The 25,632-nt window shown below is 38.0% G+C and overlaps 1 protein-coding gene across 3 annotated transcripts in view; it reads right to left on the bottom strand.

Moving 5' to 3' along the window:
- RABEP1 (rabaptin, RAB GTPase binding effector protein 1) overlaps positions 1-25,632 on the bottom strand; it is a 72,665-nt gene that overhangs the window by 8,228 nt on the left and 38,805 nt on the right. For 2 of the 3 annotated variants that reach the window (XM_032786989.2, XM_032786991.2), the window contains 11 exons: positions 24,440-24,559; positions 23,643-23,699; positions 18,748-18,883; positions 17,992-18,170; positions 16,921-17,046; positions 12,022-12,489; positions 9,289-9,393; positions 8,344-8,460; positions 5,991-6,089; positions 3,698-3,838; positions 2,965-3,154 (listed from right to left, as the gene is read on the bottom strand). In XM_032786989.2, the coding sequence (XP_032642880.1) occupies positions 2,965-3,154; positions 3,698-3,838; positions 5,991-6,089; positions 8,344-8,460; positions 9,289-9,393; positions 12,022-12,489; positions 16,921-17,046; positions 17,992-18,170; positions 18,748-18,883; positions 23,643-23,699; positions 24,440-24,559 (1,738 nt within the window). The remainder of the gene's footprint in view (positions 1-2,964; positions 3,155-3,697; positions 3,839-5,990; positions 6,090-8,343; positions 8,461-9,288; positions 9,394-12,021; positions 12,490-16,920; positions 17,047-17,991; positions 18,171-18,747; positions 18,884-23,642; positions 23,700-24,439; positions 24,560-25,632) is intronic. The other variant, XM_032786990.2, reaches the window with a different exon arrangement.

Genomic DNA, 25,632 nt, shown 5'->3' with positions numbered 1-25,632 from the left:
TGGTAGGTAAATGTTCTCCTTTAAGGCAGCTGCCAACATAGCCCTATGGTCACTGGGTGGTATTAACAGAGGCAGGGGCAATCAGCTTCTCCTCAGCCCAATCTCTTTTATCCATATTCTTGTGCCACCCCCGTCACTATTGTGTCTGGAACACACAGAAGGGTCAGGGAGTGACACCCCCTCCCGGCTTAAACTTTGGTCTCCTAGAGCATGTAGCACTGTTATTAAGGCACTATTAACATTATGAAGTTAACTTATGGTGAATTTGCAAAAATGTGTGCTTTTTCTGAAGACTTAGAGCTTTGTTTTCTAACATTGGTCTGCTATGCTGTCTCTTGTACACACTTTATTTAAATGTCCTGACTAAAGCCTTGAAATAAGTAAACATGTTAATAATTCAGAGTCCTGGACAGAACTGTAAGTGTGAGTTACATTGACTGTGACAATGGGTCAAGAGAGGGACTTAAATATGTACCTGATGTAACAGTCAGTGCAGGTTACGTGCATCTCTAATGGGCATCAAGAACAGTTCATTATTTTTATCATGTTAGCACCAGGAGAAGGATTTCTGAGATTAAGAACAAATCCTAAATTTTAGTTGACAGAAAGGAATCCTGACCCCACAAGAGCTATGGATTAAGGAGGGAAACTGAATTGTAACATTTAAAAAAAGAAAAGTCATGCCCACTTGAACACTTAGAAAAAGGCAACAGGCCCTAAAAACAGGACTAAGTGTCTCCAAGAAGCCCAAGTTACTTCCTGCTCTTCTGGAGTAGCACATACCACTTCCCATCTGGTTACTCAGGTGCCTATTGTCTTAGCTGAATTTTAGTACGGTACAGAACTGTCCTCTGATCCCCTTTATTTTTTAAACATTTGAGGAGAAAGAAACCATTTCATTTTTATGTGCTACGCCTTAGGGAAGCTTTTAACCTCCTCTCTAACAGCAGGGAAGGCAAGGCTGGCAAAACTAATCTCACGCTAAACAAAAATGTTGTGTTGCACCCTTTTCCCTGTAGCTACATTTCGACTTACACCAAAAAGGCTCCAGCAAGGGGACCTGCATGAACACACTTTGGATGCTATATCAATATAAACAATTACTTCTCTCTTTCTGTGTTTTGGGTTTATTTCTGTAAGTCACCTGCACCCGAATCACATTTTTAAAATGCACTTATTCACTTAAACATAACTGTTTTATTCTTTTCATCATCATTTTCTCATTTTTACTCATCTAGCTGCAAGATTCTGCTTCCCCTCTAGCAGAGGGCTGATGCTCTGTTTTTTGAGGGATAAGTAAAAAAGAGGCTAGGTTTCAGCAATAATGAGATAGAACAAGCATCTCCCACTAAAACCGATCCCCGCTAGTAGTATTCCCCAACAAAAAAACCTCACAGTGAACTATTCCAATACATCTCTCATGTCTTGCTTAGAGTCACATTTACAGATATCACAATGGTTCCTTCTGACATTATAGTCTGACCTCCTACTTAAGCACAGGCCGAGGAATTGTTACTGATATCTGTGTCCAAGTCAACAAAACAAAGATATCAGTCTAAAAAAACAGCACTAAATTAGACAGCAAACAGTAATCTCACCCTTAAAACTCGGTAACAATTCCATTTTATCTCCTTTTTTTCCATTTACACTTCTGCTTTTAATATTGAATTACATGCTATATCAAAAGGCATATTTGGCCATATTTCACCACAGAAACTGTGTCTTCTTGTGGATTTAGGATTATATTCAGATGCACAATTTGTCAAATGCAGTCTGACTCTCACAACTGTTATAAATAAAAGCTATTTTTTAGGGCTGCCAAGCGAGTAAATAAATTAATTGCGATTTATCGCTCGATTAATCGCACTGTTAAACTATAATAGAATACCATTTATTTAAATATTTTTGGACGTTTTCTACATTTTCAAATATACTGATTTCAATTACAACACAGAATACAAAGTGTACAGCGCTCACATTATATTTTTGATTACAAATATTTGTGCTGTAAAAAACAAATAGTATTTTTCAATTCACCTCATACAAGTACTGTAATACAACCTCTTTATCATGAAAGTTGAACTTACAAATGTAGAATTAAGTACAAAAAATAACTGCATTCAAAAATAAAACAATGTAAAACTTTAGAGCCTACAAGTCCACTCAGTTCTACTTCATGATCAGCCAGTCACTCAGAAAACCAAGTCTGTTTACATTTGCAGGAGATAATGTTGCCTGCTTCTTGTTTACAACGTCACCTGAAATGCTGGCTACAAGTGTGCCATGCAAATGTCCGTTCTCAATTTCAGGTGACATTGCAAATAAACCGGCAGTTTTATCTCCTGTAAATGTAAACACACTTGGTTGTCTTAGCGATTGGCTGAATAAGAAGTAGGACTGAGTGGACTTGTAGGCTCCAAAGTTTTACATTGTTTTGTTTTTGAGTGCAGGTATGTAACAACCAAACAAAAAAAATCTACATTTGTAAGTTGCACTTTCATTGTACTATGGTTCTTGTATGAGGTGAACTGAAAAATACTGTTTCTTCTGTTTATCATTTTTACAGTGCAAATATTTGTAATAAAAATAATTTAAAGGGAGCACTGCACACTTTGTATTCTGTTTAACTGAAATTGATATATTTGAAAATGTAAAAAAATATCCAAAGTATTTAATGAATTTCAATTGGTATTCTGTTGTTTAACAGTGCAATTAAAACAGCGATGAATCATAATTAATTTTTTAAAATGTGATTAATTTTTTTGAGTTAATCGTGTGACTTAACAGCAATTAACTGACTGCCCTACTATTTTTGTGCATTTTATAAAAACATGTCAAACGGGACACTGGACTTCTTCTGATGATAATGTGGATACATTTGATTTTAAGTTACCCCAAAACAAGTCCTCCAGAATCTGTTTTCCAACACAGGTTTCGCTTTCTAGATTATTTTGCCCTTCTCACCTATTTCTTCTTTGCAATTTTCTATTTCCAGCTGTAGAGTTTCTTCTAAATTTTCCTTTAGACACTGTTCAGCTTGAATCTGTTCTTTTAAGAATAAAATTTCTGCCTTCAGTTTTTCTTCAAGGTGATCTGCTGCAGTCCGTACACTAATGATGTCCTCACGATATTTTAATACCAGCTCACGGAGTTCCTGAATTGAAGATTGGCAAGAAATTTCAGTTACAACATTTTCACATACATAGACAGCAATGTACACTGATACCAGTCACCAATAGAAAGTCAAATTACCAGTATTTTTTTGCTCTGTCTCAGCATCTCAGGCCCTGTGCCCAAAAAGGTTTTAAAGAAGTACAACAAAATTTGCCTGGTAAACTAAGATCTTGCAAAATCTCTCTCTCTTCACGCACCAATCCACTATTTACCTGCTATGCTTGAGTGTAAGGGAGTGGACATGTAGGGGTGTTGAGATTTACTATGGCTCAGTACGAAGGATTATGCTGGTCCTTAACCTTCACTGCTCCTACACAAAGCCACTTCTCACACTTGGGATGAAACAGAACTAATCTGTGCACCCCTCTGCCACCCCACACAATGCCTTGCAGAGTCAAGACCTTAAATTTAGAATCCGGTTGTTTCTGCAGTTTTACCAGACCAGTATGTAACTTCCTCCACTTAGTTCTACTGTTATACTTTGTTCATTTAAATATTCTAATCAATCATTTCAAAATTTTACCTCCATGGATTCTGGCAGATTGAAATCTTCAGCTTGCTGTAAAGACACATGCAAGCTATGCTTTCCCTGAAGGCTTTCATTATCTTTTTGTAGTCTCACCAACTCTTCTGAGACCTGCTCCCTTGACTGCATCAGGACAGCCTCCAATATAAGGAGAAAATGCAAAATTATAGTTATGCTTGGGTCTATTCACAGCCAATCTGTCACAGTACTTCCAAAGCTAGTGGAACCCAGGGCAAAATTTATAGTGTCTGTGAAGGAGGATGGCAGTACGGACCAACTCCCCCTGGTTAGCCTTGGTTATTCCAGTACTAGTAAAAAGTAAAACCAAAAGACCCACAAAGATTAACACTTACCAATTGCCTACATAAAAGATAAACTAAATTAAATGTAAAAGCTTTACTGCAGTCAGTCAGAAGTCAAAGAGCAGGCCATACATACAGCCCCTTGATGTATCTTCCAATTTTCTTGTAGCCAGCGGACAAGGTGGTGTGTGTGGCACACGTGTGTTGTGTTTACTTTTTTTTTGTCTACCTAATTAATTATATAGATAACTGAGACCGAGTTCCGTCTCTGAATATGTTGCGTCGCAACGATGCCGCATGATGGAAATTGTTATTTCATTTGCTTTTTAAAAAAATAGGAAGTTATATATTAGAAGAACAATCAAGTTGCAAAGCCAAGCACTCAAAAGATAGGAAATGTTAGAATTTCGGTCGCCTGTGCAACCTCAGTGCATATGCACAAGTGGGCCAAATTATGATACCATCTAGTTACATGAAAATATACACTGTTTTTCTTACAGGATCCCTGTCTCATTCATTGCTCTGGAGATAAATCAGGGTTGTTAGCAAAGGAGACTCATCTGGAAGACCTCTGCTTCATTTGCTGAGGAAGCTGGGTAGGATTGAGGCAGGGGACTGTATGAAGAGGGAGGATGGTCTCATGGTTAAGGCATCTGAATGATGCCCTGTGGAATTTGGTTCTATCCCTGCCTCTGTCACAGACTTCCTATGTGAGTCACGCACATCTCTTATGCCAAAGTTTTCACAGGTGGGCATGAATGTGTTCTTCAATTTCTTGGTGCCTGACCTGAGACCCTAGAGTCTGATCTGCACAAGTGATGAGCACTCACAGCTGCAACTGTGATGTTACAGCAGCTTGCTCAAACATATAAAGTGTCATATAATCCTATGCTCTGAAGGGGAAAAAAAAAAAAAAAGGAAGCCTTAGGCATTTCAAATTGGCACTGAAGTTGGTGGGAATTTTGGATCTTCATCTCTGTGTCACAGTTTCCATCTGTAAAATCGGGCTAATACCCCTTCATCAGGAGTTGTGAAAATAAATTCATTCATGTCCGTGAAGCACTCGGATCCTCTAAGTAATTAGCGTCATAGAAAAGCCCAGGAGAAATTATTCTTTTTACCTTCAGAGCAGGGTGTGAATAGTGTGCAGTAAATAAGGCCGGTACCACACAGAACAACAAAGAAGTGCACAAAATCTTAAACAGCTGCTATTAAATGAGCACCATCCATTTGTGCATTGAAGGAAACTGGGGTCCTGTAGAAAAAGTAGTATGAGATCATGTATTTAGAGACTATTGGAATGTATACATAAAGGGGCCAATTAAGGTTGCACATGCAACCTGAATTCTGGCAGTTTCCTAACTTCTGAAGCGCTTGACTTTGCGACTTCATTTTTTTAAACATATATGTAACACACAAAGGGCGGGCTATATTTAAAGACCAAACTTGTCTCTTTCTGGAAAAGAAGCTTCACCATGCTGCTGCAGGTTGTGGTCTTTCCTCCTTACAGGTTTGCGCCCGAGAGCAACAGGGAGCAAGATCTATTCATCAGCAAAGGCAAGTATGAGGAGTGGCCCCTGGTCCACCACATCAGAACGCTAACTCCTGGGCTTCCTGTGCAGGGAAATGAGAGACCAGAACTCCTGAGCTAGAACTTCTCCAGAAGAGCTCAACCACAGCAGATTTTTGCAATGGTGGTGAAGACAAATGTCAGTGGGGGGGGGGACAGTCTGTGCAAGTATGGAAGAGACCTTGGTGACAGAAGTGTGCAGATTGTGACATTACAAACTGCTTCAGGTTCAGCACTACAGGATTCATAAATATCCTTATGTTAAATGCATCGCTGTCTTCTCCCAGCTGACATGGTTAGACAGCAAGATAAACCAACACACCCCATTAATTTTCATTTACATGTTTAAAAATAGTGTATCGGTAATTCTGAGCATACAATATTATTGAAAAGGTATTTAAAAGTGAAGTTTCTTTACCATTTGCTCCTGAACACTTCTCTTTGCTTGGGAAAATGCCTGCTGTAATTCACTGAGTAAGGTCTCAGACTCCTGAGATCTAACAATAAGTGAAGATATCTTCCAAAAACCAAAAACAAAGAAAGATGATTAAGTGTCTGAAACAGATTAAGCAGGTTTCAAGAGAGTATTCAATATCCATTCATTCCCCTCACATGTATTTCAAATATTACAGCTTTATATTCATTCAGATCAGGTTTTGTTTTATTGGCTCGTGGATCACAAGCTCGTTATTTGAAAGTCTAACTCATACAGACAGAATTAGGATGTGGGTTTTTTTTTTTACTAATAGTACATTAATTCTACTGAAAACTAACAACGAAATAGTAGTTAATTCTGATTATACCCAAATGTAGAAACTTCAGAGCGAATTAAGGCAGAAAAAAACAGATCTATTTTTCCAGGTTAGGAAGATAATGTTTCTTTTTTTTTTAAATGTTTTCAGTGGAAATACAGTACTTTTTGAAATATAAAACAAGAGATTCAGAATTCTGACTACAAAATCTTATTCCATGGCTTGTAAAGAAAAAGTGCTCATTATTTAGATTTGATATTCCCTTAAATATAGAGTGAACTGTACTGAAAGCCAGAGTAGAAACTATCTAAATTTAATTCCATGCCAGAAGACTTTGTCTACTGGTTGTCATTTTATTAGTAAGATAAAACACAAAAAAAATCTGATTGGTTCCAGGTAAGTAGCACCCAAATTATGCACACTTTGTTTCTCCATAATTGTACCACAGAAATCAACTGGTCTGTGGCCCTGAGTTTACAGTACTGTACATTACAGGCACAGAAAAAAAGTTAAAAAGTCTATAAATACGAGGCTTATTTACTATTTATTACTATTACTGTTTGTATTGTGATAGCACCTAAGAGTCCATCAGAGACCATGTCCCGATTGTGCTAGGGGCTATACAAATAGAGCAAAAATAATAAAACGGGGAGTTTCAGATTGGAAACTTCCCAATTCAGGTTCTCATGGTAAGACTCAGAAGAGACTGGTGTGTATTCTGATCAACTGTAGTCATTCCCTGTCCAAACAGATAAGCATTAAATGGCTGTCTCCTTCTCAGCTGCATTAGCTACCTGTCTAGTGCTGATAAGGTTAAATGGTATGATGGGCTAGATTCACAAAAGGATTTACGCTCCTAAAACCCAGACTCAGGCCTCACTAGGATTCACAAAACTCTTGCTCAGCTGCCTCTGAGCCTCGTAGGTGCTTAAACTCACTCAGCACTTCCATTTTTGCCTATGTTTCTGTCTCTGAGTCATCTGGACACCAAAGCCCAGTGCTATGCACAAACTAGGGGACAATAGGTGTTCCTCTGCACAACTCACCTGTGGGGCCCGATAGAGTAAGCATGCTCAGAGCTTGCCTACTGAATCAAGCCCCACAGATAAGCTTACACAAAATTTCCAAGAGGTCGGAAAAATCTCCCTCATAGCTTTTAGTTCGGTGGTTAGGGTACTCACGTGGGTACTCCTCTGTGCAAAATCGGCACAGGCATCTAATGCTAAGAGAGGGTGTGCAGCTGAGAATCCCAAATAGAAGGAGGCATCCCCCTCTACCTCGAACTTAAGTGCTTATTTCCAAGAGAGGGGTAGGGCTTAGCAGACATCCCTTGGCTTGGCATGTCCCATTGGCTAGCTTAGAGGAGGAGCTATCTAGCATGCTGGCTTTTGTGAATCCCATTCTGAGGGGTCCATCTCCCCCCATTCATTAGGCAGGGAGCTCAGGCGCTGAACTCAGGTTTTGTGAATCACACTTATCTAGGCGCCTATAAGTTAGATGTAGCAACACCTAGTCTCACCATGCCCAAGCGTCTCTGTCAATCTAGCTGGAGAGATCTAGAGATTTAGAAAAGGTTAGGTGCACAGAACCGTACATTCTTATTTTTTGGATCTTCTACAATGACTCTCTACTTTTAAGAGACTTACACGCTTCTCAGTGGGTCAACATGGCTTTAGAAGGACTAACAAAATGCTTCAGGAACAAGCGGGGCTGACAGAAGAAGTCAGCGATAACTAAGTGAAACCACAGAAGTAACATTAAATCTAATGTGGACAACAGAGGAGATACAGATATATGCCACATGCTTGTATAAGATCATCCTGACAAGGCATCAGTACTCTAAAGTACAAGCAATCCTGGACCTTTTAATTTGAGTAGCTCCTAGAGTAGGGAGTCTGCACAGATCCTCACAATTAAGACAACTATTTGAAAATTAAGAATTGGAACACAAAAACATTCCTTCTGAAGAATCTACTTCTTTGCTTCAGTGAAGCTTTTTTATTTTTTATTTTTTTTTACCTGAGTGGCGGAGTCTTCACTGCTTTGCTTCATATAATCTTCCAGCTCCTGTTTATCTTTCATTGTTTTTTCCAGCTGCTCATTAGCCTGCCTTAGCATCACCTGCAGCTTTTTCACCTACATGGTTAGACCGAAAGATTAAAGAAAAGTTGCTTCCAAAGGGCAAATCTGTTTCCCCAAAACATAAATGTAATGTAAAAGCATTCTGAATTTAGAATTCAGAGTCACAAGAGTTCCTTTGCTGTTTTTCTGCAAAACAGCATGCCCTATTGATTAGATCCATAATGAATACAGAAAGCTATATTCCAGTGGATCTCTACTGCTCAAGATAAGAAAAAGATCCAGTCTTCAGAATCATTAAAGGGTTTCATTCAGACCTGGAATGAAGTCAGAGGGAAGGGCTGAAGTCTTAAATTCTTCAGTGCACAGACAGGGGGGACTCATTATAGATGCTTTAGAATTATTTTACGCTGTTGGCACAAAAATTACATATCATCTACTTTTGCCTTTTCTGCAGCAATTCTCATGGCGTCACTAAATACAATAGAATTTATAAAGTGAAAAGCACTTAACGAATTATTCAGTTCAGCCCAAAAAATCATTACAAGGATATTTCAATCGGGATGACTGCGTAATGCATTGTTACTTTTTGGCAGAACACAGGGTCTTTCATTGCACGATAACATAGTGCTAAGTAATGTTGGCATACTACTTGGCAAATATCTAAATGGTATGCATATGCAAGCATGCATGATTTCATACACAAATTGCAGCAAAGTGGATTACAGCACTAAATTGGCATGAGCATCCCAGAATTTGAAGTAGCTTAACTAAAATCCCTGAAAATAAAGTAAATAAGATAAAATGGCAGATAGTTAATAGCTACATTCTTGGCTGTTTCTACAGCTGCAACATCTCTGTACAGCCCAGGAAAAAAACCCTCACCTGATCTCTTGTCTCAGCTTCCTGAATCTGGATTCCCTGTAACTGCTTCTCATAATTTGAGCACATATCACAGCGTCTTCCCAGCTTGTTTCCTGCATTCTGCACCTGGAGGACACAAAACTTATTACGTGCCATAAAGACTTTAAAAAGAATGTCTGATGATCTATAGACTCACTCATATTGTGCAATTATATGTTGCTGCAGATAAGAGCTATGGGTGTGGAAAATTTCTGGAAGAGAGACAGTAGCAGAAGTTACATAGCAGCAGGATTAATTTATTTTATACCTAAATAGCAATATAAACAGAAGGGAACCAAAGACAAGTGATCTAAATGTTTAGAGATGGAAAGACTTGAACATGGAGATCACAAAGACTGGGACTGTAAAGCTTAGAGAGGAGACTAATAAGAGGGGATGTGAAAGAGATATACTTGATAAAGAATGGTAGAGAATGAAATAGGAACACTGATTTACTCTTACATAAGATCAGGGGTAGTCAATAAAAACAAGTGACAACTAAAAAAAACACTTGCATAGTTAACCTGTGAAACACACTTCCACCAGGTAGCACTGAGGCCAAAAGCTTATCAGGATTAAAAAAATTAAATTTTTACATGGATAAGAATATCCATTTTTTCTTATTTTACAGAAATTGTAAGAAGTATAAACACTTATCCTTCTGGGCATAAGCCTGTGGTCAGGAAGAAACTTTCCCTACGAACAGATTCCATAATTCCAAGTTTTTCATAAAAAATAATACAGGCAAGATTCCCAGCTGGTGTAAATTAGCATAGCACCCTTGATGGAGCTACACCAGTTTACGCCAGGTGAGGATCTGGCCTCATGATTTTTAGGGTGCTTTCACAGCAAGAAAACATCCTGACACTGAAGAAGTTCATGGGAGCTTTCCCATTGACTTCGTTGGGGCCAATATTCCACATGTGGTCATTGTAACTCTCAGCAAAACACTATCAGTCAAGGCTCCTTCATGTTTTTTTAACAGGCTTGGCTCTATATATGTCCAGCAAAGTAAAGTATGGAAAATGTCTCATTTTCTGAATGGCTTAAAAAAATTGCAAAATAAATATTTTTTCCAAAAATAATACAAGACTTTTGTCATTTTTCTTGTAGATTTGTGATTTCCTCCCCGCCCCAACCTCCCCATAACTTTCCTCGCTTTTTGCTATGACAACCAACCAGCTTTAATTAGGGGGGTTTCTGTCCTTTTCTCTGCTGCACCTGTTACTGCCCAATGTCAGCTAGGATACTGAACTAGATGGACCTATGTTGCGATTTTTGTATTTTATTGGTTTTATTAGAGATTCAGACTAGTGTTTTATCAAAGCAATAGCAACAAGTCAGTGCTGTGAATTGGGATCTCATATGTATTTCTCATTCCCCTCAACGCCCACCCAGAGCTGTATTCATAGCTGCCTGAAGTGTAGATTATATAAAATGTCATCCAAATGCCAAGGGAGCAAGAATATGTTCAGAAGGCTATAGAAGCCTGGATTCACCCATGACATCATTATAATGTAGGGTCTCCCTCTACACCACAGATTAGGTGTTAAAGAAAAGATAATTGCTTAAGAGAACCTCTCTACACAGACAATAAAGCATGTTATGAATAGCCCTTCTGATTTCTAGTGTCCCAGTAATTCTCACAGGGTGATACCAGGATCACCAGTGTAACTAACAATCACTACTGCATGAGCCTGTTTCTTTCTTCCTATCCTCCTTTCAGCATTCATTTCTTCACTTCTGGCAATCCTTCCTCCTGTGTTTGCTTCGGTCTTGCTTTTTCTTCTCCCCTTTTTGCACTTGCATTTTTACCTTCCTTTCTTCCACTTGATTCTCTTCCATTTCCTCCATTTTAGAGTTTCTTCTTAGCTCCCCCTTCTTTTACATTTAGTCTCTGAGGAAATGGTGGGCATAGCTGTTGAGCACAACTGTATTCCTCAACAGGAGAACAAGCCTGGGCTTTGAATTTGTCACCATATACAGTTATTAAAGGAACTGACAGATACAACTCCCCAAAGTGGCACTTGCCTTGGTCAGCTCACAGTGAAACTAACTAGAACTATCATGTATCAATTTCTAATCTGCTGCATGGGATCCAGGGAAATCTGTTCCTTACAGGAACAAGTCCCTGAAAAATGTCTGAAGTTGATTATATTGTAGCCTAACTGGCTCTGACCATTTTGGTCACTCACCTCTAAACTTTGTTTCCTGCATAACCCTTGGTGGATAAATGGATCAGTGTTAGGCCCACCACTGTTTCCTGTTAGACATCTTCATTCTGTCTTGCACCACGTCTGGCTCTCCCCTCTCCCACATCTTACTGCTGCTTTATATTTTCTTCTCTCCTTTTCATTTCTCATCTTTTCTCTATATCTTTCCCCTTATTGCAGTGTCAAAACCACCTTTGAAGCAACAGTCAGATTCCTAAATCAGATCCCCTCTGCAGCAATTCCAAGTGTAATACACTTCAGGGTTTCATGAAAAACAAAGTGGACTCTGACTGTTCCTACTCAGGGGAGTCTCCATCTACATCAAGCACGCCTGATGCACAGAACTATCTTCAAATGGAAACTAACCAGGATCACATGAAGCTAGTCAATTTCCTTCTCCAGTTCCTTTGTAGCTGCTGAATTACTAAGGCTCCAGAGCAATTCAGAAGCACTGAACACAGAAGCTGTACTAAGGAGGGAAGACAAAAGACAGGCTACTTACCTCCTTCTGAAGCAGATTCCATTCTGTCTCACTAACTAAGCGGTAACCACTAGGAGACACATAAGCACTCTCTACAACCTGTGTAACGCTGGAGAGAAGGGAAGCAGTCTCTTCTTGCTCTGGTGTCATTGCTTTGATTGCTTTTTCCTGATCTTTGGTTAACATGAATCCACTTGGCATTTGCAGAGACCCAAGGGAGGCAGTATCAAAGTTCTCAGACACTGAATCTGCTCCAACTAGTGGTCCAAAATCAGATTCATCCAGATTCCCAGCAGACTTTGCTTTGTGGTTGTATGCTAAAGTTTTGGACTGTAAAGATCCCGATGTCCCCAGGCTGTCTGTAGACTGTGCTCTCCGAAGTCCATCTTTAAACAGATCATTGTCTGATTTATTGAAAGATTCACCAGAAGATAACAACAAGTCTGTGTCTAATGAATGGACTGATCCATGAGCGCTATTTAAATGTACCTGAAATTGAAAAAAAGAGAAGGTAAGCCGAATTCCTGTCTTTGCACTGGAAGTAATGGCAAGACAAATCGAATACTGGGGGCCGAACATCCGACATGATAGCTACTGATTTAAATTAGCTTTGGTGAGAACATTTGTGACAGCTGAAATTAAGAGTGAAGAGTAAAGAGTCAGAACCAAAATGGTATACGTAGCTATAGAATTTTCCCAACATTGTTCTGCTAACAAAGTTCCACTTTCCTAGGAAGTGCACTTCTCTGCCAGCTCACTTAGCAGTGAAGAACAAGCTACACAACATACTACCATATTGATTATTTACAAACTTCTGCTTATTAGTGAAAGCAAAATTCCACTGCCAGCTAGCACAAACATCTCCTTTTCTAGAGCAAAACTGGGCTTGATATCAACACCACTAACATTTAAAACAATTATTGTGAGAAGATCATCAACTAAAGTCAACTGTATAGTAACAGTGTATGTTTTTTTTCCTTTCCTTGTAAAAAGTGGTCTTATACAAAATGTCCCTTTGTCCTCCTTGCTCAATATTTTTGTGAGATTTTAATTTAAGAATATGCTTCTCTTCTTAAACTACTGCAACGTATATAAATATATGCATGCAAAGAATAAACTGCAAAACTGAATAAGGGTGGAATTAAATGCGTGCACGCACTGATGATTCCAACATCTCTACAAGCCATGTTAGCTTTATTCTCTGATCTACGCTTTAGAGTTGGGAGTCTGTGTATGTATTCTCTTAATCACAAAACCTAGAATTACAATGTTGTTTTCAAAAATATTTTCCAACATTTTGATGATTTCTGCTTTTAATTTAGAGATGTAAAGCAAATAGCATAGAAAAATCAGTGTCTTACTATTTTTATCATCATTCACTCTAAATTCTTCTAGGTGTTCTTGGTGTCTGTTCCAGAAATAGCTCTTTCTAGGATTGCCAGGTGGGCCATCTAAATGGAAGAACCTGTTCCTTTTAACAGTCTGTAAAAGTCTGATGTTTGGTAGTATTCAGGGTTCAGTATAAAGTGTACTATCTAAATTAGGTTTTTATTTAGTAACCCTTACGACAAAGGTACATGTGTGCAGATAAAGAACAGTAATTTTTCAGAATTGTCCATGGAGTGACACTCATTCTGTCCTATTTTGAAGAACTGAATATAAGTAGAACTAACCACTGTCATTTAATTCAAAGTCTGATTAAAGGAATTTGTATCTGAACAGAATTTGTAACATGCAAGCTTTAGCTCTAATGAAAATTTGAAATGAAGTTATTGATGGAAACTAAACAGCTTCTTAAATAAAATGGGCATGGTAGGCACTACTATTACGGAACAAAATATGCCATAGCCTGAATTATGTTGTAGTGACTCCAGTCCATGTGTTAGGTGTGAAGTATTCTGCTCATGCTATTAACATAAAACTAGGCAGGAATGGTCAGGATGTAAATCAGCGTAATGTTATTACCAACTATTAGAGGAAAACGTTTTGTCACCACATTTTTAAACACAAAATTAATCAGTAGTATTCTTAAAGTTGTAATGCAACACGGTATATATATCTTTAAAACAAAGAATCTCTAAAAAGCACTCCTGGATAAGGCTCAAATTCTGATCAATGACTTGTGCTCCATCTGTTTTTTTCCTAGTCATTTTTTTCAGTAGCTGTACAAGCTCAAGAGAAAAGTCTGTTTGACAGTAAACTGCATCCCTATATGCAAGTTTTTTGAGAATTTCTAACAGACAAAGGTTTGTTTTTCTGATTGATGTTTAAGAATATTTTTCTTTTAAAATGTTTTTAAAAATTCCATTTTGAATAATCATCCCAGGGAGTAAAGCTAAAACACTTTAAACTGACTGATAAAGTTATTGTTTACCCTTAGTTTTTTTTCTGCAAGGATCCTTGTAAGAGAGAAAACCTGTGATATAATTTTACATTTCACACATTTAAAAAAATGTCTAATTCTGGCTTTTTTTGCATGTATTGATTCATTATTTAAATATTGTCTAAGACTTCCTGAAAAATAGCAGCTTCCTTTTTTATATGTTACATTTTGTAGGAAATGCAACACAACACATGCTTAAAATGGATGGAGGATGACATGCCTCGAAAGAATGCCTAAATAGTTTGCCCTGTAACCAAGAGGTAGAATTATGTGTAGGTTACATGTCATTTTAAAAAGATACAGAGAAGGTAACTAGGCTGATGCTACAGTTTGTGCGCACACACACAAATAATCCATGACTTGTAAAGCCTATTAAATGTTCTACAGAAGAGAGCTTACAGCTGAAGTATATCAAATTGTGTGAATTACATGACTGATTTGTAGGAGTCATTACCTTCTGTATATATCCAAGCAAGCCATACTCTCTACTCGGAGCATAAAATATTTAAGATATTCCAGCAGGCATGATTCCTAATGCTAAGAAATGCAGCTGTTTAAAAAACAAACAAAACAGTAGCAAATACTGTATCGCAGGGAATTAAATTAAAATAAAGAGTTCATAGACTGAATGTTGTTTTCACTGATTCTCAGATTCTTTATTGGGGCACACAAATACTGATTGCCTGCCAGTCTATAAAAACAAAGACTGTGAAAGCTAGCACTCTTATTGGAACATGGAGGATAAAAGCTAAGTCTCAATGATTAGGTTATAGTTGATTTCTCAACCAAATTTCCAAGGCATCATTACACCATTTGAAGAAACTGAAAAAAAAAAAAAAAAAAGCACTGACACTTTCTCTTACTCAACAGTCTTCTAGAACTTATGCCTTGTAGCATCCAATAGAGAAAGGCATTCAAGCCAGCACACAAGGGGAGAGCAGATTAAGGATCCACATTCAATTTTAGACAGACTAATACAAGAAAATTCAAATTTAATTTTTTTTATCCTTATCTCATCACATCAAACCTAGGCCTTGCAAGTAATCTGAGAACAGTAATGATCTCAAACCATGTGTGCACTACAGTGTTTATTCATAACAATTTGGTTTAAGGCGAAGCGAATTTGATAATTCTGTAGTTTAAAGTCAATTCTTCAAAGTACGTTTTTATATATGTTTATTTTTAATTATTTTAAAAACAAGTTTGTTAACAGCAAAAAGGGCTACTGCATTACTGGTGTATAGCAATACTTCTGTGATGGAAAAAAAGTGCAAATTATCAAATACTACTGACAATTTGAAAAAGAAAGATCATTTTGAGACTTCATTATGACAGCCCTGGGTGTTTTGCATGGCAGAAAGGTCTGCAACATCTGTATGCATTTTAGACTAGTTTGGGATGTGTATTTTACATTTTGTATATGGTTATCAAATCAGCAGATTGTTAAACACTGCAAATGTATATTAAACTAATTCTCTCTCTCTCTCTCAAAATTCTCTGGCCTACTTTCTCTCAAAGCATGTGCAAGGCCATGCAAAAGTCCCAAATCCATTTTGCAGGGCTTACATTTAAGCTTTTACAGCATGGAACAAAGGTTTTTTTAAACAAAAATGTGTCCCTACTGAGCTGCACATCCAAAAAATGAATGGTCAGAGACTCATTAGAGAGACTAAAGAAACGCTTAAAGAAAAAATGCATTTCAACTAGCCAAGTTTCATACTGTTTCTAAATTTCAGGGTGCGTATTCAATTTTACTTGCTTTTCACAAATTAACAGTTGAGGCAATTTCAAATATTATAATTTCACTCTACACAAAATACACAGTAATAGTATAATTTACACAGTATACACCAAAAAAAAAAAACTGATTGTTGTCAATGGTCTCTCTCTTCTTTGGCAGTTCTAACAGGGGTTACTTAATAGTGGGATACCCAGCTTGAAAAGACGCAACAAAACTTCAGTGCAGAGTCCTAGCTTCTGGATTGGATAGAACAGCTTCCCTTTGGCTGCTAAACACACGGGAACAGATCCTCAACTTGGGAAAACGGTTGTAGCTCAACTGAAGTTAATGGAGCCATGACATTTTACACCAGCTGAAGATCTGTCCCAATGATTAGTTTGCGGCCAAAGACAAATTTGATTGATACAAAATTAGCATAAAATTCACCAGGTATCAGTTAGCATGGCAGAGAGAGGAAAATCTCACATGTCATAATTTTGCTGAGTTTTAAATGCAGGAGGCCTTAGGCAGAGGTTGGTCAAAAGTATAGGTTCTGATGCACACTTTCTAATTTTAAAAATGTACTACAGCTCTGTTATACTGAAAATACAAAAAGTTATCATTCTAAAAACCTTACCCATTGGAAGAGTTGTAGTTCAGTATTTATTCAAACAAATGCTATTCAAATATAGTCATCGTTCAGTAGGAATTATAACTAGCAAAGGATAACCAAATACATACTTATCAAGGGTGCTTACTGAACACCTTGGGAAACGCATACTGTACAAAGTTGTTTTGAACTACTCATTTGTTTTACCTCTTCATTAAGGAACGGCATAAGGGATACTTCATGGGTTAGAGAGCATACTACTTTTGTTTCATCATCTGGATCTTGTTGTTTCTGTTTCTTCCCTTTGCTGAGTCGCTGCTGTTCATCGTCTTCCTAGAAGCAAGTTGTAAACAAAAAAGCATTTAAACAGAATTCATTTCTGGCTTATTCCACAGGAATTTGAACTTGGTGGTCATCACATGAACTCCCCTAATAAATCAAACTGCAGAGGGAAGGTAACTGGGAGGGATACTGATGGGAGAAAAACAAGTATCATTTTTACAAGAGAAAGCTACTTTAGCTCAGTGTGGCAGGATATACCTGGTGGCTGATTCATGGATCCATAGCGAGCTTTGTTCCAAAAGGAATTGCTTGCTTACTTCCCTTCTTATGTCAAGTACCATGAGACAGGTAAAAATCCAGAACTGTTTAAGCTGGTTATCCTATCGAACTTGCTAGCGACATGCCTGTGCACGCTGAATGGTCACAACTCCATTAACAAAAGCATGGAAATCAGAACAAAACTAGATGAAATTAACTGCCTTAGGCACATTGAAAAATGCAAAGAAACCATACAAGATGACAAACATCAAGGACATGTTTTAAAAAAAAAATATCATCTTGAAGCACACAGAAAATCCTCAGAAGAAAATTCAACCTCTCTTTCTAGTAGCGCTTGCAACAAAGTCCTTTTAATTTATTCAGGGGCCAATCACTGTTTAGAAAAAATACAAGGCAGTCAAAACTTGTCATTCCAATTTCCTTGACCCAGTCCTCGGACACTGGAGGTGACTTCCAAGCTTAATGAACTTGGCAGCATTAACACACAACTATACCCGTATACTGGTATGCCAGTATTTATCTATCAGTTTTTCAGAAACTTAGATAGAACCTTTTAATAATTTCTTAGGAGGAGTAACTAATTCATTTTACGAAGTATAGCCTAAATTAAGAGCCAAAATGATGTGTTCTCCTGTCCACAGATTGTACATTTAATAACTATTATACCATATTAACTCAACAATATCACACTATAAATAAAGTGAAGAGACAAGAAACCTGATCCTTCTTTTTCAGTTCTTCAACTTGTCGGAGCTGTTCAGAAGTCAGAACGATTTCCATACGTTGCATGTCCCTCATCAACAGACGCTGAGACTCCAAGAACTGGTCATTGGCCCTCTGCCACGTATGTTTCAGTTGGTTATGCTGTTGTCGCTCTTGGTCTAACAGATGGCAGACTATTCAGGAAGCAAAAAAAGTGTTATTCTTAATTGGATTGTAACGGTTGATCATTTTACTTTTCTCCAGACAGTCTTAGGAATTAAAGTAACTCTTAGGATTCTATGCAGAAAATAAATTAATCTGGAGTTTAATAATTTAAACATATTAGGGTTAGAGCCATGAGTTACTAACAATAATATTCTTAATTAGGACACATTATTTCAATGCCCAGAAGCTGAAGAATGATAGGAATTTATCATGAGCAAAATTACAAATGCAATCTGTTGTCTCATATTACTATTAAGAATAATTCTACCCAGGGATACCAGAAAAATCAGGGTAACAATGAGAGCAAAGGCTGTGATACCATCAGAGACTAGTACAAGTTCTTTGGTGAAAATAAGTTGATCACCCACTGCAAATATATTGAACAGTACTAGAATCATTTGTTGGGTAGAACCTTCAAGTTCCTTAGTGTTTAAAATATTTGGTCAGTAAGTCAAGATAAGAAACCAAGAGAAAAAGCTTTGTCTACATTCTTTTCCAAATCTTTAGCGTAGACAAAAGTCAGACTGACTGCTGTTATGTACTTACCTTCATGAAGTTCTTTCCGTAATTTCTCAGCATCTTCTTGCAAGACTGATTTCTGAGTATTCAGAACAGCCACATACATCTCTAAATCTGTCCTACATGACTTCTCAGCTTCCAGGTAATGGTTCAGTTCTTTAACCTGAGGAAGGTAAGTGAAGTGGGGGGGCATAAAAATGTAGGGTTACAATTATACACATTTCATTTTTGTTATATATTACTGTACTGACTGTTGTGATTTTGTGTAGTTGATGAGCTCAACTTTATTTATAGGAATAACAAATAGCTGACAGACAATCTATTGTGCCAGAACAATACATATTTAGATCATGATGTAAACTAGTTCCTCATTTCTGTTCAGAGTACATAAGTATATAGTTAGAGATTTGGCAGGTAGCACTGAACCACGATGGCAACTTTGAGTATTTACATGATGACTATAGCGACTCCAGAGTATCCCTACTAAAATCACGTATTAGGTCCTTGTAAATAGCAAAAGCAAGCAGATCATTAACAGTTGAAATGCTTGCCAACAACACTGTTTTGGCAGTCAGGAGTAGGAACATATTAAACTGATCTGGAACATCTCATGCTGCATTTACATTCATAATGCTAAGGGCATATTGGCAGCGTGCCTAGAGCCAGAAGGCTACCTGTGCATATAAGTATATATATATATATAAACGCTATAATAAGAAATATATGCAGCCATATTATAAAGCTTGTCCTTATTTGCTACATATAGACAATAGAAATTGAGTACAATGGCAAAATCCTGCAGTTACACAGAAAGAGCAGCTGGCGGCCACCTTTCACAATCTTGCCATTTGCATTTGGTCCCAAAGCCACGCCCTGTCCATAGCTGCAGTAGTAGTGGCAGAGTTACCATCTGGCAATAACTCTCCCAGAACACCTGAAATTCAAAAGGGGACAAGTTCTCCTAACGTATTTTGAAATAAAAATAATAATGGCTAAAAGGTTCTCTAGTAAAGAATAAAATGGTCCGACACATAGATAGATGAACGTAATTTGCTGGAGAAGAGTCAACATGTTTTTTGTAAAGGGAAATTATGCCTCACCAATCTACTAGAATTCTTTGAGGGGGTCAACAAGCATGTGGGTAAGGGGGATTCAGTGACTATAGTGTACTTGGATTTTCAGAAAGCCTTTGACCAGGTCCCTCACCAAAGGCTCTTAAGCAAAGTAAGCTGTCATGGGAAGGTCCTCTCATGGATTGGTAACTGGTTAAAAGATAGGAAACAAAAGGTAGGAATAAGTGATCAGTTTTCAGAATGGAGGGCAGTAAATAGTGGTGTCCCCCAGGGGTCTGTACTGGGCCCAGTACTTTTCAACATATTCATAAAATTATCTGGAAAAAGGGGTAAACAGTGAACGGCAAAATTTGCAGATGATACAAAAACTACTCAAGATAGTTAAGTCCCAAGCAGACTGCGAAGAGCTACAAAAGGATCTCACAAAACTGGGTGACTGGGCAACAAAATGACATATAAAATTCAGTGTTGATAAATGCAAAGTAATGCACATTGGAAAACATAATCCCAACTATACATATAAAATGATGGGGTGTAAATTAGCTGTTACTGTAGTAAGAGGAGGCCCTGAGACATAAACCTTGGTATCAGAGGCCTGGTATGAGGCCTAAGGCCTGAACGAAAGTAATGGTCAAGACTTTGCTAACATAAAGCAAAGTTAAGCTGTGAGCCAGAGGCACGCCCTGCTCACAGAAGCTGGCAAGGAAAGGGTGTGCTGCAAAGAGACATAGCAAAAGGTACTGGATACCAGATATCAGAACATTGCATACTTGTACACTCCACACAGATAACAAGGAACACTAACCCATCCAACCACGGGGCAAAAGGTAATAGATGGATAGAGTGTTTTATTCAAACCAACATGCACAAGGTGAGGCTACCTTGCTACATAGAGGATTGCACCTCATACGTCAGGAGTGATGTGTAGGTTTTTGTACCTGTGTATAGAATGCATCCCTGGTGGTGTCTTTGTCCAGCGAGGGCAGTGGAAGTCCGCCACTGACTGAGCTGAGTCCATCGCCAGGGCACATATTCTAGTATGCCCTGCATTAGAGTAAAATCTAGAGGAACTATCATTATGCTTCGATTGACAATAACCTGGCCAACGTGCCTTCGTACTTACTAGCTCTGTGGTCCATGGGGTTTTCTTGAGATCTGCTGTGTCAGCTATCTCCGCAGCTGGGACAGCACACAGAGAGAGACACGCACGCAGCAATGATGATCAACATTGAAAGAGCAGAGCACCCACAGTAGATCTGCAACCGTACCACTCAAGAAGATCTTGGAGTCATCTGTGGATGATCTCTGAAACATCCACGCAAATGCAGCCAGCAGTCATAAAAGTGAACACAATGTTAAGCATCATTAAGAAGGATAGATAAGACAGAAATATATTGCCTCTATAAACCCATGGTACACCCACTCTTGAATAAGCGCAGATGCGGTCATCCCATCTCAAAAAAGATGTATTTGAACTGGAAGGTTCAGACAAAGGCAACAGAAATTATTAGCGTATGACATCTTCATATGAGGAGTGATTAATAAGACTGGCTTTTCAGCTCGAAAAAGAGATGACTAAGGACAATATGATAGAGTTATAAAACATAACGGTGTGTGGAGAACTAAATAGATGTTATTTACTCCCTCATAACACAAGAGCGAGCGTCATCAAATAAAATTTAACACTGTCGCTATAAACAAACAAAAGGAACTATTTTTCCACACAACATACAGTCAACTGAGGACTCCTGCCAGAGGTATTGTGAAGGCCAAGACTATAACAGGGTCAAAAAAACAAACTTGATAAATTCTGAGATAGGTCCATCAATGGCTATTACCAGGATGCAGGATGATGCCCCTGCCTCTGTGTGCCAGAAGCTGGGATGGGCAACAGCGGAATGTCACTGATACCTGTTCTGTTCATTCCTCTGGGGCCCGGCATTGCCACTGTCAGAATACAGAGATACTGGGTTAGTGGACCTTAAGAAAGGCCATATTGGGTCAAACTATGTTTCTGCTATGCACACGAGAGGTTCGTGGTCACTTAGTCTGTGCCTCCACACACACACACACACACACACACACAAGCACACGCACCCCCCCCCTCCAAACAACCTACAAAATAAGGAAAAATTTGTACTTCCCAATTCACAGGACATGTTGTATTAATATAGGTGGAACATATGAGTCAAAGGTGTTAAAATAACAATAACCCAGTCACTGTTTAACATTAAAACAGCGTTAAGCAAGGTTCCGGGTCTGGTATACAGTTTGCTTAGTACCATGACACATACATTATTAGAATTATTACAACTGTAGTTTAAATTCATCAGGATTTGTGAGGCAAGCAGATACCAAGGGTGGGACCATATGTTTAAGTACCTAAGAATGGCAGGCAAAGAACTGAGCAGCCATAAGTCTTTGATTTCTTATGAAAACTACAGCATCCTAACACAACAACATGAAATCAAAACTACCAGACAACTCTGGAGGGGCTTCCAGGAGCTCACCCCGATCGTCCACAACATTAGAGCTAACAACATGACAGGACACGAAAATCATGATAGATGCCTAGAAGTACAGTTCCAAAATCACCTTCCTGCTGCAACATACCATAAATGTTGGGGCCACATTTTTGCACAATAGGATGCAAATAGTTCCCAATGACTTTGGTAAGGGTTACTCATTCTGTTGGGTGGGAAATCGAACCCCGGAAGATTGACATGGGGAGGGTGGAAAAGCAGGAGACAGAGATTGCTCTCACTGACTCCTGCCTGAAAAAGCACACAAATTTGGGAAAACAGTTGTGTGAGCTCTCAGACAGATCTGGGAAACTTCAACAGGCCAAAAAATCAAAACCAAACGATCACTCGTTATATACCCTCTGCCAAGGCTCAGGCCAACCTAGAGCCTAAATAATACTTTGCACCTTATGAACAACAGAAATTGTTGAAATTGAAACTAAAACTCCACCATATTTGTGAGGCAGATAAGTGGAGGCAAGGAATCAGAGTCAGAGAAGTATGTCTGGCAAGGACTTACCTGCTATGCAAGACAAACTGCAATCCGTCCTGATGGTGCAAGAAGGATGACTGGAGCATCCAATACGAGAACTTTAGATAGACAAAATGATGGAGCTGAACAACAGCATTAATGGTGTCAACTATCACCTCTTTTGGTGGGAAATGCTTTACAAAATGAAGCCCATCATTAAAAAAACCCCAAAAAAACAGTTACAAGTTTTACAAAATTCAGGCTCGTGTACCTATTTTGTGGGTATCCCACTAAGAGAGAGGCCCGATTCCTGTAACACTGATGAAGTTGCTACCAAAATTGCTCATCCTGAATAATGTAGATGACCAATTGTGTTCAGACAGAAGCTACTGAATACTTGTAAAAGAACAGGATGAAAAGAATAATTCCAGATGCTACTATCATAATCTTTATGAAGAAAGTCCTGACTACTTTGGAAAACAAGAATTTGCAAGAGGGAGATGAATGGATTCACATTTTCCCTGACTTAAGTCTAGCAATGCAAATCAAGAGTGAGGCACTAAGGGAAAAAGCAGAATCTTATTCCCAGACAAAATCGAGGCTATTCAAAAAACAAAAATTATCTTCTGGATAATAAGCCTGCAAACTGGAAAGAATCTGCGAGGAACATGAGGAAGAGAAACACAAATCACTGATGAGTATGGTCTGCCAGTCAGACAGGTGTGCTTTTTCCCCACTCTTCAAGGAAAAAAAAAAAAAAAAAGATATATATTGTTCTGTACGTGAGGAACATCCATTAGCCTTTTCAATGGATGTATACTGTAAGTTTGCAAGGCAGGCTAATACTTTACTTACCTTTCTTGTAGCTCCTGAATATTCTGGATCTTTTGGGAATTTCAGTATATTTGATTTCTAAGATGGAAAAACAGATGCTTCAATTGCCACCTTCCCCTCCCCATAAACAGTAGACAAAATGTTGCTAATCTGTGGCAATATAGTGCTCATTTCTTTATTCCTTTTGGTTGATTTAAAAAAAAAAAAAAAATTGGGTTAAACATGTCTTCTAGCCTAACAGACGGAACAAAAATTTTGGATAAGTAAAGCTTTATAGAAAAAATGCTAGAAGTTGCTGCTAAGAGATCAATGTAAGATGTAACAAAATTCTGCAGATAATGCCTTAGTTTTATACATAGGATAAGAAAGTGAATCTATCAACCTCTGGAGGGGAAGCCCCAGTTCTAGAAGATTAAAAACATTGCCGATTACAAAACCTCCTTTGTGGCTTTAAATGGCCTATAATGTAGTGACACCTAATTATTTGAGAGGACAGACTATATCCACCTGTATGGAGCTTTATTACTGATATTTCGGATCATCTAAACTACATGAGCTCAGTTTTAAGCATGAATAATTTTTACATGTTATCAGATCCTCAAAATAGAAACACAGCTTAATATGCATAGTCTAGAACATTTTATTTACAAGACAAGGGCAGACACTTAAATTGTTCATTTTCCACTTCACATTCCATCTTTATTGGTGTATCTGCCGCAAAGTTTGCGATCAGTTGTTTGTAGCAATAATGCTGCCATAATGCAAGATGCACATTCTCTCTGCAGATATAGCTTAAAATAGTTAGAATTTCACCTCACCTTTGAAGCCTCCAGTTCTTTTATCTTTTCTTCAGCTTCTGTTAGTTTTTCCTTTAAAACTGCAATCTCCTTCTCCATAGGCATCACGACTGAACGAAGCTTCTCAGCATCCTCTTGGGCCTGAAATCAGTTGATAATGTGTTAATGCAACACATTACTTTGCAATAAGAACAAAGTCTTCTTCCACAAGAAAAATGAACAAAATTGATATGCTAAAAATCAAACCACACTTTTGCTTATAATACTTGTTATATTACTTATATATTTAGCTAGTCCCAAGTGTTCTCTAGGATAAAATAGACTTTGTCCCATTCGCTGAAAGCAATGGAATTGTACATCCATGACTGAATCTGGCCATGTGTCTGCTTTTACAGGAGAAAGCTAGTACATCTTTCCCCTTCCTAACTAGAACCATCGTGACTTTTAAAACATGTACGTAGAGTTATTCTGTATTTAAAAAGCATAGCCTTTTCACCAAGATGATGCTAGGTAGAATACAGAGAGGAAGAGATAAAGATCATGCAATTGCAACACAAAGTTAGTTACTGACTCTTGAAGTTCAAAAGGTGCAGGTAACAGACAGTAATACTGTATCACTGTTTCATGGGCTTTCAAAGGCTACTTTTAGATTTAAAGAATTATTCATAAAACATCAAACAATTCTCAGTGTTACCATACTACGCATTTTAAAATCCTATAAAACAAAGCTGTTAAAAACATGGCTTTTTTTCAGTTTATGCTGAAAAAATTAAAAAATTGGATGAGAGAATGAGAAGATTCCTATCAGAAAGCAGGAAAGAGGAGGAAAAAGGAGAGCCAGGTTAAAAAAAAAAAAAGAATTAAAATAGGACAATGCAGTAAGTACTCAAATTCAGAAGTATGTAGGTTGGAAGCTGGCCTTGATATCCCAACATCTGACATTTTTTCAAGTGTTGTTCTGGAGCCTTTCCAAGTTACAAGGTGGTTGCTCCAGCACAATCAGCAGCAATTATTCAACAGAATTCTTCAGACTCAAAAATTCATAAGTAACAATATAGAGCTATTGTTTAAGCTGGAAAAAAAATCTAGATGCACCATTTATTTTTGGTTTCTGTTTATGGATTAGAGGACTGGAACCTCATTTTTCCCCTCTAGCTTTTGTTGGAGGAGGTTGACAAAAGGATAAACAAGAACTTGAATTCAAAAGAAAAGCT

The sequence above is a fragment of the Chelonoidis abingdonii genome, chromosome 20 (assembly GCF_003597395.2).
Source record: "Chelonoidis abingdonii isolate Lonesome George chromosome 20, CheloAbing_2.0, whole genome shotgun sequence".
Taxonomy (NCBI): domain Eukaryota; kingdom Metazoa; phylum Chordata; order Testudines; family Testudinidae; genus Chelonoidis; species Chelonoidis abingdonii.
Note: the sequence above shows the minus strand (reverse complement) of the source record. Positions and strands in the feature narration are given on the sequence as shown.